The sequence below is a fragment of the Arachis duranensis genome, chromosome 7 (assembly GCF_000817695.3).
Source record: "Arachis duranensis cultivar V14167 chromosome 7, aradu.V14167.gnm2.J7QH, whole genome shotgun sequence".
NCBI lineage: Eukaryota > Viridiplantae > Streptophyta > Magnoliopsida > Fabales > Fabaceae > Arachis > Arachis duranensis.
In genome coordinates, this window is record NC_029778.3 from 11,909,890 (window position 1) to 11,926,755 (window position 16,866).

At 35.2% G+C, this 16,866-nt stretch overlaps 2 protein-coding genes across 2 annotated transcripts; one reads left to right on the forward strand and one right to left on the reverse strand.

Annotated features, from left to right (window-relative positions):
- Positions 1-4,173: 4,173 nt before the first annotated feature.
- LOC107457771 (protein FAR1-RELATED SEQUENCE 5-like) lies at positions 4,174-7,180 on the reverse strand. Its single transcript, XM_052251490.1, has 5 exons — positions 6,880-7,180; positions 5,491-6,779; positions 5,293-5,421; positions 5,077-5,233; positions 4,174-4,313 (listed from the first exon to the last, which is right to left on the reverse strand). Exons 1-5 carry the CDS (start codon positions 7,178-7,180, stop codon positions 4,174-4,176), a joined length of 2,016 nt encoding a protein of 671 aa, XP_052107450.1.
- Positions 7,181-10,155: 2,975 nt separating this feature from the next.
- Positions 10,156-16,866, forward strand: LOC107457748 (blue copper protein 1b). The gene is made up of 4 exons (XM_016075914.2): positions 10,156-10,327; positions 10,674-10,815; positions 15,815-15,942; positions 16,481-16,866. Exons 1-4 carry the CDS (start codon positions 10,156-10,158, stop codon positions 16,843-16,845), a joined length of 807 nt encoding a protein of 268 aa, XP_015931400.2. The 3' UTR covers positions 16,846-16,866.

A 16,866-nucleotide genomic window follows, 5' to 3' on the forward strand; every position in this document is an offset into this window, starting at 1 on the left:
TCCACGAGTTAAGGCATTTCTTGGCGTCAAACTTCAGGTTATGATGTGTTTTGGGCGTTCAACTCCGGATCATGACGTTTCTCTGGCGTTTAACTCCAGACAGCAGCGTGTACTTGGCGTTTAACGCCAAGTTACGTCGTCATTATTCGAATAAAGTATGGACTATTATATATTGCTGGAAAGCCCTGGATGTCTAATTTCCAACGCCGTTGAGAGCGCGCCAATTGGAGTTCTGTAGCTCCAGAAAATCCATTTCGAGTGCAGGGAGGTCAGAATCCAACAGCATCAGCAGTCCTTTTGTCAGCCTTCTTCAGAGTTTTGCTCAAATCCCTCAATTTCAGTCAGAATTTACCTGAAATCACAGAAAAACACACAAACTCATAGTAAAGTTCAGAAATGTGAATTTAACATAAAAACTAATGAAAACATCCCTAAAAGTAGCTCAAACTTACTAAAAACTATATGAAAACAATGCCAAAAAGCGTATAAATTATCCGCTCATCAATCATTAACCACAGCATGTTCTTTCTGAGAATAACGTTACAAAGACGATTCTCAAGACCCACAACGACCAACTGCGTACTATATCAGAGCTTCTGGCAGATCACGAAAAAGTCATCCAAGCGTTGCAGAACCATGTGAAGAAGAACAATGACGATCAAGCTAGGAAAATGAGTCCGAAATCAAGGGTACCAGGATCCGGCCGCAGTGGGGCATGAAATAATGCAAAAGCAGAGCAGAAGAGTGATCCAAAACGGGGAAAAAAGTCCACGCAGGGCCAGGACATAGGTCGTGGAAAACGACGGGCTAAGGAGACCATATGTCCCTCCTTGAAGAGTAAGACCCCATGCCAGGGCGATAACCATGAGACGAAACCCCATCAGGACGCAGTAGCAGACACAAATGTCATGTATCTGAGGGTGAGGTCTTCAAAAATCAACATTTAAATTTTTTGGATTCAGCTTCGTGACCATTGTAAATGTAGTTGCGATATATTTGTCTTGATGTCTTTAGCGGAAACTTGTTTTCGAGGACCTTAACTCCTCATCATCGCCTGGATCTGAAGTAAGGCAGACTGAACTGGGGACTCTGTTCACGTACCACACTCACCACAGACACCATGGCGCTGAGGACATGCCTTTGGTGAGAAGATTAACTGCTGCTGTGATCCGTTCTTTCTCTATTCACCATGGTGTAGTACGTATAAGTAATTATAATCCTCGTTTATTCTTAATTTGCAGTGCTTAAATCTGTCCTTTCGTCCCCCTGAGGGCATGCAATTTGTGGGTAAAGAACTCGCTGTGGCTGCATACATATTTTCCTCCGAGATGGACACTAGGTACACAGGAAATAGTCATACACCATCTTAATATTGTTTGTGTTATATAACCCCTGCTAGTGGGTTCAGTTAGCTTCGTACATGAAAACGGGATTCGTATTCTTACACCACCATTATGCAGGGAGGTCCTGGTAGAAGACGAAAACTCCCGAGGTGATCGAGAAATGCTCATGACATTGCAGCCGGGCCATTTGGTAGTCGAGGATGTAAGCTACTTCAGGCCTTGGGTTGTCATACTCCATGGAACCTCCCAAAAGTTGGTATAATAAAAAAAATTATTGTGTGACTCATGCAAGTTATAAATCTTACATGCACGATGTTAACCCATGGCAATAGCCTGCCATCCTGGCTTTTTCCGACAACTTTTTCGGTACGTGTTATCCTACCATGTCTTTGTAAGCTCAATCTTTTCGAAATCTATTGCAACTACTTTTTTACAATTCACCTTCGAGGCATACCATGCTGCAGCAAGTGGCACTAAGCCCAATGAGTCACAGCATCGAGACGTTCGAGTATATCCGGCAGAGGTTCATGGGAAATGCGGATGATTTGTGGATGGTGAGATATTCTCTCCAAAATAAATAGTCAGATATATGTAACTCCTATTTTGTATTGATCTAACTATCGCGGTCTCATATTGCGACGCAGATATATGTCCCTATGCACAGAGACAACCATTGGTATCTAATGGTCATTGATCTTGTCAACTGCAAACTACTGCATTTGGATTCTGCAAAGCATGCTAACCACCGGGAATCGAGAGTCTCACAAATGAAGTTTGTGGTAAGAGTCTGTTCTAAAACAAATCTGTTTCCGTCTTTTTTATATGGATTTTTATAATTACATATGATGCATAAAAAGAATGTGACAAAAGTTTGGATTGAATCTATGGTTTGTGGTAGGCATTCTTCGTGGAGAATATGCTAGAGGACAAGCGATTATGGGAAAAGGAAAATCATTACAAGCCGCATCCATCAACCTTTGACATAGCCGAACCACAGGTTGGCCAACAACAAGACCAATCGTAAGTTTTCTAAGTAGCAACCTCGTTGCCATTCACACCATTGTATCATGCAAACGCATCTTGAGTCTCAGCTGGGTGTTTAATGATTTGCTTATAACCGTCATTGTTTTAAAAAAAAATAGAAATGATTGTGCCATTTGGGTTTGCCAATCGATGATGCTGAACTGGGTTTGGGGGAATGTTGAGCTGGAGGTAATCTTTTCCATACACTCACTAGCAACTCACATGAATCGCTAATTATTAAGTGCATAAGTTACTCAGTCCTTGTTTTGTAGGAGTGAATGATCAAACTAAAATGCGGCTTGCCCTCGACTTGGTGATGGGTGCTTTTTAATCCTATCGCTCGTGATGTTGGTCGCAGAGCAGTCAGATTCTGGGACAGAGAGATGAAAAGGTCGGCTGGGTCAGAAAAGAGGAGGAGGAAAAAAATAGCTAAGCCGGAAACCTCACCCAGCCAAAGCATCACCATATGACTAATGGGAAAGTGACTGTACGGTTCCTGTATTTTGTGTACGCCTACCCGTCTTGGAGGATAACTTGTGATATTCTTTTGTGTTTGACTAGTTAATGGGGCACAATCATTCATGGTCGCCGTTCATTGCATATGTATTTTGGTTAAAGTTGTTTGTGTCACTGAGACCAGACAGAACGTCTCATTCTGAAAGCATATTAAGGCCCCTAATATGCCCTTCATCGCTGATATTAGGCACCGTAATATGCTGTATAACTATGTCCAGGTTCTGCATATATATTTTGTGTACTTTGGTGAACATCGATGTATGTATCAAATGCCTAGGTAATCATATTTTGTTTTGACTCAAGATTTGTCGTTGTACGTCGTCACTTTCATTTCCTTTTGCGAACTTCCGAAGGTTAAACTTTTTAGAAAATCCAGTAGCAATAAGTTAACCAACTATGTAATTCATGGGTTGCTGATGGACTCGATCATCAACTGGGCTTGACCTTAAATCAACGACTAATATAATAATTGGCCCAACAAATATGGCGTGGCCACAAAAAATAATGCCAACAACTTCCTCTGAAAAATGCGCAATTTTTTTTTATAAACATATATCTAGCAAAATTAACTTATTATATAGGTTATCTGTATATGATCATAATTTAATTTTAATCCATCCAAAATTAATAAAAAAATTTATACTAGCCAAGCATGCATTATTAATATAAAACTAGTATCATTTTCCGCGCGCTCTACAGGAATTTCAACTGTCATAATAAATAATTATAAGTTAGTTTTACTATAAATTAAGTTAGTTTAAAATGATCGACAAATATATATTTTTTTACTATGTAAGCAATAATGTTTGATGTGTCAATGACTATAAGTTTATTGATTATTAAATACTTTGATTAAAGTATACATGAGAAAAATTTATCCGTTAAAAGACTAAAATAATTTTATTAGTTTTTTTTAAATTGATTTAGATTACAAATTGTAATTTAATTTTTTTAAAAAAATTAAATATCGCTGTAATAAACTTGGATACGCATGTCTTACTTAAATTATTGAAAAAACGTTAGGGTATAATAAGACTTTTTTTAAAAATGATAAAAACTGATTAGACTCAATAACGCATACAAAATATACTTTAAGCACCAAAATATACTTTCACCATCCTACAAAAAAACCATAAACAATTTACTAAGTTCATCATCCTAGGCAGACCTATTCGTAATGCATTCAAAGTATAAGGAATTGAATACAACACAACACAAAGTAATCACCACTACAACTAAGCATAAAACACGTGAGGTTCAACTTGGTGTACAGATGAATCAAAGGCCATGCTCAAACAATAATCGAACTGCAACAATAGGTTTTCTTGATAACGGCAATCACGATTACATTATTTCCCTGTAACATCCTGCGGTGAATCCTGTGATGTCCTTGCACTCGTGCCCTCTTTTTCTCGTTCAATAAAATTGACACTGGAATAAATAATATAGCACAGTTAAATTTTATTCCAACATCAGTTAACACATCTACGGTATTTAGAAGCCGTATCTTGAAACCCCACACCATATGATTATGAAGAATTAATTTTATTGCTATCTTCTAACTTTCAAGTCCCACTACCCATCTAAGTCCACAGAAGGAGTTAATGCTCAGTCATATATTACAACAATTTACGTGCTAGAAAACCTTAATCAATTCACCCTACAAAACTAAATAGTACCAACATTAATGCAATCAAAGATCACTTTAACGTACTTGGAAATTAAGACCACAACTAAAATTATGACTGTGTAATCGTTACCTCGTCTCATAAGCCAAGAAACCAATGATCCACTAAAAAAGCGACAGATACCATAAATTTCTGTTACCAAACGGGACATGAATGGTAGAACATTTGTCAACACTGCTATAAAGAAACCAACTCACCCTGTTGTGCTATGCGTTGTCCCCTGTGCCATTTGGGTCGAAATACATGTCATCACAAAGATCTTCATCATCCTGTAATCAGGGCACCGGTTAAATAATTGGATGCTGCGTACAGAGTTCTTCAAGACAAAACACCTCGATGGAAATATCTTATGCGGTCAGCCATGTCTGAGTCATTCCCGTCGCATGGGTTGTCCCTCCAACCTTGATTGTCATTGTTATCACCCTTAGCGGGACAGGTTCTCTTGGTATGTCCCGTACCCTTGCAGTAGCTGCAACGTCACCGTATACAATGGCCTTTCTTCTTACCCAGTTTTGGAGCTCTTTTTGGCTGAGCAACAACCGGGTCCCTGACGACAGCATCTGCTGCAGCTACATTTTCACCTGTGACCCTAACCCCGCCGTGAAATGCCTTGTAATCCATCTCAAGTTCTTTACATAAAGACTGAATTCCACGCATAGCCTTCTGGAACAAGGCCAACATTTGTGTCCAAAAAAAAGCCACTGCGATGCGGAATGAAGTGCCCCATGGCGGAGGATAACACCGTGTTCTGTAACGTTGCCCCAAGTCTCCGTGTACTGTTCAGGAGTTTTTGCATCAGCTCGCCACCTCCTCAGAATAAGGGTGTCAGGTATTTCCTTAAGGTGCCCAACCTTCAAAATAAAGAACATGTGCTTACAAGGATATCCATGCTTACTCCATAAGTTACATTGACAACTGACTTTCCTAGTCGAGCAACCATAGGACGTTGTTATCTGCACATTAGGATTCTCGTACTCCTCAACAGTGTATATCATTGTGGTAAGTATCCTCCTTTTGTTAATCTGGTTCAACGCACCGACCCCTTCAATCTCCTTCTTCACATCCTGAAACACTTCTCTTGTGTAGACCGTAGCGGCATGCCTCTCAATACTTGTCAGGCAGGTTGTCATAATCGGGACCGAGTTGATGGACTGAAACTGGAGCTGTAACTCCCTATAACGGTATTCGCGGGCGACCATCTCCAAGCTCTGAACCAACTCGTAAATTGTATGGGTAGACTTGGAGAACTTGTTCACATGTGCGTTAATGCCTTCACACCTGGATGTCGTCCTATACCCCGCGCAAAACTTGTCACGCAAATAAGGACTTGCCCACATATGCTTTTTATCATACATATGGCATGACCATTGCTTTTTGCGTAGCCCATACACAGAAGCAGTACGGTCCCATTCAGATTCGAAGTCCTCTTTCCCCATTTCTGCATACAGCCATCTCCTGAATAAGCCACGTAATTCGACATCCTTTACATTAGATGTGACATTTTTCTCTACATGCCATGCACACAAGCGATGGGTCACAGATGGAAGCACCTCAGAAACTGCTTTTATCATAGCCTTGTCGCCGTCAGTGACAACAACAGCCGGCTTCTTAACACACATGATCTCCATCAATGTCTCCAACATCCACCTATAGGCACCAACACTTTCATCAACCAACAACCCAAACCCAAAGATGGTAGTCTTCTTGTGATTGTTTGTTCCAGAAAAAATGACAATTGGTCTCTTGTATTTGTTTTTCTTGTATGTTGAATCAAAGGCTAACACATCACCAAAGTATTGATAATCTACTCTGCTAGCTTCGTCAGTCCAAATCAGATTCGCTAGCCTCTTATCACAGGTCACACTATATTTTGCCACCGCCATCGGGTCTAACTCGGCTTTTCCCTCGAGATACACAATTGCAGAGTGTGCGTCACCGTCATATATTTTAATGCGCCGCTGTTTGTCAGCGTAGTTGTAGACATCCTTTTTCAGAAATCCCAACAACGAGTACCCACCAGCCATACCTGCCATGTACCCTACAATCTTAGCCGTTGCAATACCATGCGCTTGCATCCCATCTATCTGACTCTTTGCCGTTTCAAGTAACCCACGATGATTGGCAATCAAGTGCACCATTCCTGCCGGTGCAAACTCATGGTTGTGTTCGGTGACTAGTTTCCTCACCTTCCAGTAATTATCAGTCTTGTCTAAAAAAAATCGATAACATTGCCTTGCAGTTAGTTCTTGTCTCCGGTCTGTGTTCCCTCCTTCTATCAAGCCTTTTATAGTGTTTAGGATCCGTACAACCTTCCTTATTACAGAAAAACCTATATCTAACCAAGTTCCCCTCCCAGTCTTTCCCTGAGTCACCCTTTCGCACACCGAACCCATGCATTTTTCCAAATCTCCGATAAGACTCGTATGCAGTCTCCACACTGACCCAAACCTTCTTCAAAATGTCATCCACATTCAATCCGCGAAGGTATTCAAAGTCACAAGATTCATCGTCTGCCTCGGACCCAAGGTCTTCTGCATTGTGGACCTCCTCAAACGCATCACTTTGAGTCCAACGAGGATCATCGTCCCCCTCGCTAGGGGCTGCCTCCATCTGTACCTCAACAATAGTTCGACTAGATCAGAACTTGCAACAGTTACAAAAATTAAAGGTTTGCTATCCATATACTATTCTTTGCCGTCTCTTATATTTGCATTAAGCTTTCAACTAAGCTTGTGAGAGGCGACAGCCACCACAGTAATACCATTCACATAGTTTTCACTCTAACTTAACTTATATTCCTGACCGAATCATCAACAAAACGCAATACAAACACAAATTTCATTTCGCTGACAACACAAGCAGCAGAATGAGTTCCCGATTACGAATATCAATCATAGATACTTCATTCCTATTAACTAAAAAAAAAACACTTTCCTCACCTTCACAGTATCGACATTCATCAAACAAAATGCATACATCACAGAAAATAAACATAACAACACCAGCAAAATGGGACCCACATCTGGAGCAATGATGAGAATACAATTGATATCCGAAACAAAACAAACATGAAAGCAACAAAACAGACATGGAAACAACAAAACAACGAACATTGTTTCTCTAATTTCACACAAAGACACCAAGACGCATACAATAACTCCCTAGTCAATTACATCCTCCAATAATCTCAAGCACAACACCTGAACCGGAAAAATAAGTGCCCAAATTATCAACAACAAGACCTCAGTACGAACTCCATCTAATAACCACACCACAATCTAACCCCTTAACAGAAAAAAAATAAAAATATTAAATAGGACCCCAACAATTTTGCCCAATATCCCCTTGCAAGTTCCATAGGAAGAGAATGACAACAACAACAAACTAAAAAATTTCAAATATAAGTCCAAACCACTACCAAATGAAACTCTTACCTCTTCTCCTGCTAATTGGAAGCTGTCTACATTGAAACAGGGTATTGGCTCTCCGTGGGTGTAACTACGGGAGGCGGGTTTGGGAAACTGACAGAGGCGAAGTTAGCTAGCAGAACCACATGCGGTGTCCCTCGGGGTGTCGACCGGGCCGTCGGGGTAGAACGACAGCGAACGCTTTCGCGAACTCGAACGGTCAACTACAACGTACAGAACCGGTGAGTGCCGACCGACCCCTGACCGTAGTTGCAAACCCAGCGACGACAACCAAACTGAACCTCCCTGAAAAACGACTGCAAATGCAGAGACAACGATCCCCGCGCTCCACGAAACAGCCACGATCCGAGGGGTTCACGATGTGGGTCACGACGGAAAGCTGCTTTCACAGACGGTCGGCGAACATTAGGAGTGCGCCTGGGCCTATGGCTATGGAAAATGGTTTGGTACCAATTTGTGTCTCGCTAAAGCGGGGGATTCACTCCACAATTCAGCGGGGATAGAGGGTTTCTGCTGGTTAGGCCCCCTTCTTTTTTTTAATCTATCTTAGAAAAATTAACCAAATGGATCATTTAAACCTAAACGGTAAAGAGCTGCAATCCATCTCTCGCCCATCACCGTTAACTTCCTCCAGGCCCATCCATTTTGGGCCACGTACTGAAGTCTAAATGTGAGGACAAAAAAATTACTCTATCACACTTTTTTTATTTTCTAATTAATTAATTTATTAATTAATCTTAACTCAGCTGTTAACAACCTCCACTTCTGAACACTCCTTCTGAATTGTGGGACCATGCCTGCAATAGCTGCCTCCAGATGCGACACATGCAGAGGAATTTAATATTTTTTCAGGACAGGTGTCTCTATCAAGTGCAGACAGGCAGCATCCTCACCTGCTGAAGAATCTTCCATTCAACACCATAGCAGCTCCCATCAAGAAAAAGAGAAAGAAAATAACGTGAGATGATTTATATAATAAGGTGAAAAATTAGGTTTGATGATTAATGTCTGAGAATCGTTAGATGAAAATTTAAGTAAATCAGTCAAATTATCTAACAACTCTCAAATATCAACTTCACATAAAGTCAACTGCACCTGAGTTTCTACTATATAATAAGGTTTTATGATAAACGCCTCTTTTGAGGTGAGGTCAACAAAACTTGTTCCATTAATCAACTCAATATGAGATTACAATTAGAGCTAGCAATTTAAGGCAATGAATCACATGTACTAATAAGCCAGAGAGTTGTAAGTGTTTTAGCTTATCGACTTAAACACTCTAAGCCTTGGTGGCAATTTCGAAAATGATAGTCTTAGTTAGACTTTGTTTTGTTGGGGATTAAATTATAAGTTTATAACATATATTGGGGTTAAATTATAAAACAATAAATATTATCACCTAATAACCGTTGGATTTATACACTCACCAATGAATCCTTCACCAACTTTTTATTTTTTTCGTTTTTTTTTGTTGTCCACGGTATTTTTCAATCTGACAGATAAGGGATTTAGATCTTCTAAAATTTGAATTTTATTATAGAGAGTAAAGTATGATCTCTCACAATTGATTTCATAGGTGGGATCAAAAATAAATATAAAAGAGAAACTATTCAAGGGTAGAAGATTACACTTTATTTTCTAAAATGAAATTCAAACTTTAGAGGATCCAAATCCAAAATTAAAGTGATTGTTATAATTAATTTGGATTAGTCGAATAATTAACTTACCCGTGTGCTTAGATGAAGTTTAGATCCGTTGTTTATAATCCTTAGTAGCAATCCTTCATTCCTTCTAGCTATGAAAGCAAGGGGAATAAAAGAAGAACACCATAAATGATATCGATATTAAAGGTATTATCAATACAACGGTCCTAATATAATTTTATTGAAAATAAAGAGGAACATAAGAAACTCCAATGAAGCATCAGAGAATGTTGTTTATTTAGTCGTACAACACATTATCGCCGAAGTTACTCTCTTATTCGGCATGCCGTCCATAACCTTAATTTCTCGTTACATACAACTTATGACAAACATTTAGAAATATTATTGTATAAACTATGCTCTTTGCTCTTCTCTTTCTCTCTTCTACATACTAAGTTGTATATAAATAAAGAGCATTCAACAAAAAAAGAAAAGAGATCTATTATATATGGCCATGGCTCTTAGTGGCTACAGTAATGTAATTATGATTGTTATAGTCACAATTTTTTCCCCTTGCATTGCTATGGGCACTGAATATGTAGTTGGAGATCATCATGGATGGGCAACAGGCTTTGATTACAACATTTGGGCTGCAGATAAAGTCTTCAAAGTTGGAGACTCACTTGGTACGCCAATCTAAAGTTAAAAAAAAATCGTAAATTCAGATTTTTTTTAAATAAATTTTTGGAGTATATAAGCTAATTCTTATTATTCAAATTTTACTTATTAAACCCTATAAATTACACTAAACATTCGAATTTGATATACCTTAATTAATTAAAAAATATTAGATGACTAATATTAATTATTTTTTTCCAAAAAAATTATTAGTCCTCCAACATTTTAAGATTTGAATTACTTTTTTGGGTGTCAGTAAGTATTTTACTTAGTTAGTTGATAACATTTTAATATTTAATCATTTTAGTCAATGTATTAAATTAATTTTCAAAATTTGATATATATATGTTGTAGTATTCAGATATGAAGTTGGGCAACACAATGTGTACAGAGTAAATGCAACAGCGTTCCAGAACTGCACCGTGCCTTCAAATCACAGCGAGGCACTGAGGAGTGGGAATGATGTTATTGTGTTGGCAAGTCCAGGGCAAAAATGGTATCTATGTGGTGTTGGCGAGCACTGCACCACAGGGCAAAAGCTTGCGATTACAGTAGTGCCTAGCACAATATCTTCATCACCTTCACCTGTTCAACATACTAAGAAGCTTTTTGGAGGATTTCATTTTTGAACCCTCTTACAAGTTTAAATTGAAGGTTGTGATTTATCTTATTTCATGGCCAATCTTACTTTCATTTAAATAAGAGAAACAACAATATTTTGTGTACTATATTTATGTTAGAGATATAACTATTAATGTTATCTTCTTCTATCAGTTTAAGTTGTTAAAATTAGTTTCATGATATGATATCAGAATTTTATGTTCGAGACTTTTATGCTTGAGAAGGAGTGTTAAAGATATAATCATTAATATTGTCTTCTCCTATCAGTTTAAACTTTTTGGATAAGTGATTTCATGACAATTTACACTGTAAAATTACAAGTGTGTGTAATCTATTTTATAGGAATACATATACATCAACTCATCACTAGGACAAAAGTAAATATAAATAATTCTAAAATTGAATTAATCTAAATGGATCGGATATTTATTTGATTCAGTTGATCGATGCAAGCTAAGTAAAAAGAAAATGAAAAAATTGATAAAATCCTTTGTAAATGTTGAAAAGTTGTAAAGAACTGACTTTATTTTAATGGCAATGCCAAGATGTACATTAGAATTGGAAACCAATGAACTATTATACATTGTGGAATGATGGTACTTATGAAACACTCAACTCTTAATCTTTATGCAGGCATGTGATGTGAATAAATTAGCCAATCGCATATCTATGTGAACACACTCGTCGCATTTATAACAATTTTTTAGTTTGAATGTAACTAAGACTAGGAATGTTCAAAATCGATCCAATCCGAACAAAATCGATTAACCAAACTAAAAAAATCGATAACCGAATAAATTGAAAATCGAAAAAATGAAATTTTGTAGTTTTTTGCGGTTCGATTCGATTTTCAGTTCTTATATAAAAAACTCTAATCGAACCTAACCGAATCGGTTTTTTAAAAAATCTAAATTAAACAAACCCCCAAAGGCCCAAATGATAGCTACAGCAACAACATAACCCTAACTTCTTTCCCCTTTGCCTCCAATCCTCTCAACTCTCAGCGCCTTTTGCCCTCTTCCTTCCTCGTCCTCGTTCTGCTCCGCGCCTCCGCCATTGCTGCCGGTGACTTGCGTCCCAAGGTCTTGTTCTCTCTTCCTCTCCCTTCCTCGTAGCACCGCTCTCTCTCTCTGTTGTCCTCCCCGGCACGGCTCTACGCAGCACGTCGTCGTCCTCTCCCAGCAGCACACCATCGTCCTCCACGGATCCACGAAGGCCACAGCAACACGCCGTTGTCCTCCCTGCACTCTGTGACTCTGTTTGCATCAGCAAATCATCAAGAATGGAGCATGAGTAAGGTTGGTTGTTTTACTTCTGATTCAGCCTCTTGCTAATTTTTGCTTATTGATTTTCTCTGTTTTTCTATTAATTTTTTACTTTTTGGTTTATGGTTCTCTTTTCTTCTAATTTTTGCTGGCTGCTGCTACTGTTAACTGTTTTTTATTTTTAATTGTTATTGATTTTAATTTGTTAACTAATCATTATTATTGCTGCTGCTACTGTTAACTGTTATTGTTAATTGACTATTCTTATTATTGTTGCTTGTAATTGATTTGAATCTGAATTTGTTAATCTGTTAATTAAAAAGTGGAGACTCCAAATGTGATTTTGGTAGTATTTGTGTGGTTTTAATGAATTGTTGGTGTGATGAGGTTGATAATAAATAATCGCTATTATTGTGAAAATTTTCACTGGTGGAATAATTCTAAATCTATTTTTGAAACCTTCGAATATGGTGCAAAGGGTACAATGAACATGACAAGTCTTCTTGTGTTATTGGTCTGATGGCTGCTGCTATTTTTTGCTTTTAACCTGTTATTGATTTAATGATTTATTGTTATTCTATTTTTGGTTTTGATTCACTATTGTGTTGATATTTAATGTTATATCTGTGATATTTTTGCAGTTTGATCATAGTATGAGGGATAACATTGATTGATTAATTGAATTATTTTTTCATTAATCTAACTTTTTATTTATTATGATTGTTCCTTGTTATGTTTTATAGAAGTTGTATCCATTCGTGATTCTAAAGTTTTTTTTATGTTTTATATGATTCTTTTTTTTCTTAATTTTGTATCATTATTTTTTATGTTTTATATGATTCCTTTTTTTAATTTTGTATCATTATGATGAGCTATGTGCTCATATTCATTTTTTTTAATTAATTAAAAAAATCGAACAAACCGAATCAAACCAAACTGATTTTAATTGGTTTGGTTTGGTTCGGATAGTCTTGACAAAAAAACGAACCAAATCAAACCGCAGCTTTAATAAACAATCGAATCGGATGACTTTTTTTTAAATAACCGAACCAAAACACACCGTGAACACCCCTAATTAAGACATCAACCGTATATATATTTTTTTAGATCAATGGTTAAAATCTCAAACCAAAAGGGAAGGGTTACAAATAAGTCCTCTTTTGAAAATTAATTAATCCCTTTTGGCATTATCAACAAAAAAATACACTACAGCACATGCGTTGAATAGCAGTGATTTGTTTTAAAAATTGCGATGATTTTAAATTGCTGCAAAATTATATTTCAGCAGTTTCACAACTCGCGTAATTTAGGACGTGGGAATTAGTTTTTGCAACAGTTTTCAGCAACTATTGATATAACCACTACTAATAGGTTGTTAACTTTGCGGCGGCCTATAATCGTCACTATATTAGTGAATTTAAAAAATAATTTGCAACGGTTAAAAAATTATCAACTTGAAATATTAACATAAAAAAATACTAAATAAATAATATTAAACTCGTAGATAATTCCAAAAATATTAACTAAAAAAAAGACTTATTTATAGAATATTTACTCAAAAAATATTAAACAATGCAAAATTACTATGTTGAGAAAATTCTATTAGCTGCATTAAAATTTTTAGTTACTGCTTTGATCAAATTTTAAAGTAAACATTCCTATCTACAAATCTATACCTAGTTCCAAAAAGAAAGTGGAAAAGACAAATGTGAAATTTGAATAAACAATATAACTGACAATGCTTCCATTATGTTATAGTTAATATACATTAGTAGTAATTTGTTGAATAATTTACCAGATTAGATTAGATTAAGCTCAACAATGTGAAGAGTAAAATCTTTCAACATACCTTACCTGAAAAATGTCAGTTTTAGAGTCAGAGCATAGGAGAGCATAATAACATGAAAGTATGAACCCAGCATGATGATTATGAAAAAAGATAGTGGACATCAATTACAAAAAAATATAGAATCCCAAAAAAAATTTAATCAAACACTTCTCCTACATAAAACATAGAACAAATACCTAGAATGCCCAAAGTGTATTCCAGCATAGAAAAGAAAGGGAGCAACAACATGTACGGGCAGGAAAAAATAAAAGAACTACCCAGAAAAAATAAAAGCCAATAATAGACTATAGTACCATTGATTAATCTTATTTAAAAGAACCTATATAGGCAATCCTTCATAACTCACACATAACTCATAGCTGAACAGATAGATATATTAGAAAACAAGTCATGAACATAAAGGGAAAAAAAAAGAAGAAAGAAGAATGTAGAAAACAAATGATAAAGAATTGTGTTACCAACCAAAGAGAATTAAGGGCAGATATTAATAAGAAAAAAAGGTCGAGAATGATTTTGATTTTGACCAAAAATTTTAGGGACGAAAAAATATTTAACCCTAAATTTATTCATAACATTCGTAAGTTTATATATATAATATTTATAATTTCATATTAATAACATCCATAATTTCATACTCATAACATTCATAATTTCATACATATGATGTCCATAATTAAAATTTTTTTTATAGTTAATATTATCAAATTTCAAATTATATATCTTATTATATTTTTTAAATTATCTCATATGTGTATTAATGGGTTATGATTTTAATTATTTTAATATTTTTTATTTAATATTCATATGTATTTTTATTTATTGATTTTAATAGGATGAGTTAATAATTATTTTTAGAAATTTATTTCTTAATTTTTGTTTATATTTTATTTTTATTTTTTTAATAGTCTATATGTAAAATATGAATTGTATAATAAAAGTTGTTAAAATTATCTAATTTAGCATCCATAATTTTTTTATGATAACGTCTATAATTTTAAACACATAATATCTATAATCAATGAATTGATGCTAATTTATTATTTATTATTTTATTTTGCAGGTCAAAAAGTAATAATTTTGGATGGTTCTGATTTTTAATAAATAGAGACTAATCAAATTTAAGATATTTTTATTTTTTATAAAATGTATTAAGATAATTTAAAATTTTTTTAAGATTAAAAATATCAGAATGTAAAATTTTATTTTAAAAAATTATAGAATTGTGAATGTAATAATAAAAGAAATTTTTTTTGAGATTTGATTCATATTAAATTTAAAATTAAATTTTGGTGTAATTAAATAAGAGAAGATAGTTATAGAAAAATATTAATTATGTCAATTAAATTAAAAAATTAATTTACACTCTCTTATCAATACAAATGATATTAATCATGTATTTTTATTTATTATCTATAATATTTTGGCTATCTAACATTCCCCTTTAGAATAATATAACCACGCTGACCATTCAAATTAACATATACCATACAAATTTCTTAACATGTCCTAAATTATTTAAATTAACATGTAAGTAGATTCCTATCCAAGTTAATTCTATTCGGCATGCCGTCCATTGCCGTTTGTGTCTGCATGCAATACCCTAACATAGTAGTTATAAGTTATAACGAACATTGGAATATAAAATTATAGCTTGGCTCTTGAACTCTTCTTCAAAAGCTTTGTATAAATATATGATACTACATATGCTATCATTGCCACAAGTATTCTGATCAAACATATTTAAGGTGATATTCATACAGCAAAATCTTCCTTCCTTCCATTGCTATTGCAACTCAATTTATTGTTGGGGATGATCAAGGATGGAGACCAGGCTTTGACTACAATTCTTGGGCAGCAAGCAAGGTCTTCCATGTTGGAGACACACTTGGTAAGCTAATCTCTCATATTATCATCGATCACAAATTCTCTTTTATTAATAAATTATTAAGATTTCAATTTTTCATAACTTCAAAAGATTTTTTACATTGTCATCTAACTAGAAAAACATTTATATGCATGTATTAATTATCTCTATCAAACAATACAGTCTCTCTCTAATTTAATCCGAAAAGTGAAGTATAAAACAGTTTTTAAATAGTTTAAAAAAAATTTCAAACTGATCTCTAAAAAATTTTAAAGATTCTAAAATAGTTATTTTAATTAAACGAATCAAATTTAAAAAAATGTATTATCTAATAGACGTAAATATTATAAATTATTTTGTATATTTTAAAATTAAAAAAATTAAAATATTTAATATTAAAAATCTTAGAGACTAATTTAAATAATTGTTTTTTATATTCTTATATATTTTATAACAATAGTTGATTAAGTTGGTGACCAGCAAAATATCTCTATCTTAAATAAATATCTTTTTTATATTATTTGCAAAAACCGAAAAGTATAAAAACTCAAAAATTTTGCAGAGTTCAAGTATGGTGTTGGAGAACACAATGTGTATAAGGTGGATGGAAGTTCATTCCAGAGCTGTACGGTACCAACAAACAGTACACCAATGACAAGTGGAGATGACCATATCTTGTTGGCAACTGAAGGAAAAAAATGGTACATTTGTGGTGTAGCTGGTCACTGCTCTGCTGGCCAAAAACTCGTTATTACAGTTTTGCCAAACTTGTCTCCAGCACCAGCTCCAGCTGGACCATCACTTTCTGCACCGAGTGCACCTGCACCTGTAGGATTTGTGCCTGCACCTGCTCCTATTGAACAGGGTCCATGGTCCATGAAGAACAAGAATAAGAGGGCATTTAAAAGATTCTTTCAGCATTATTGATTAATTAAACCTCTTTTTGGG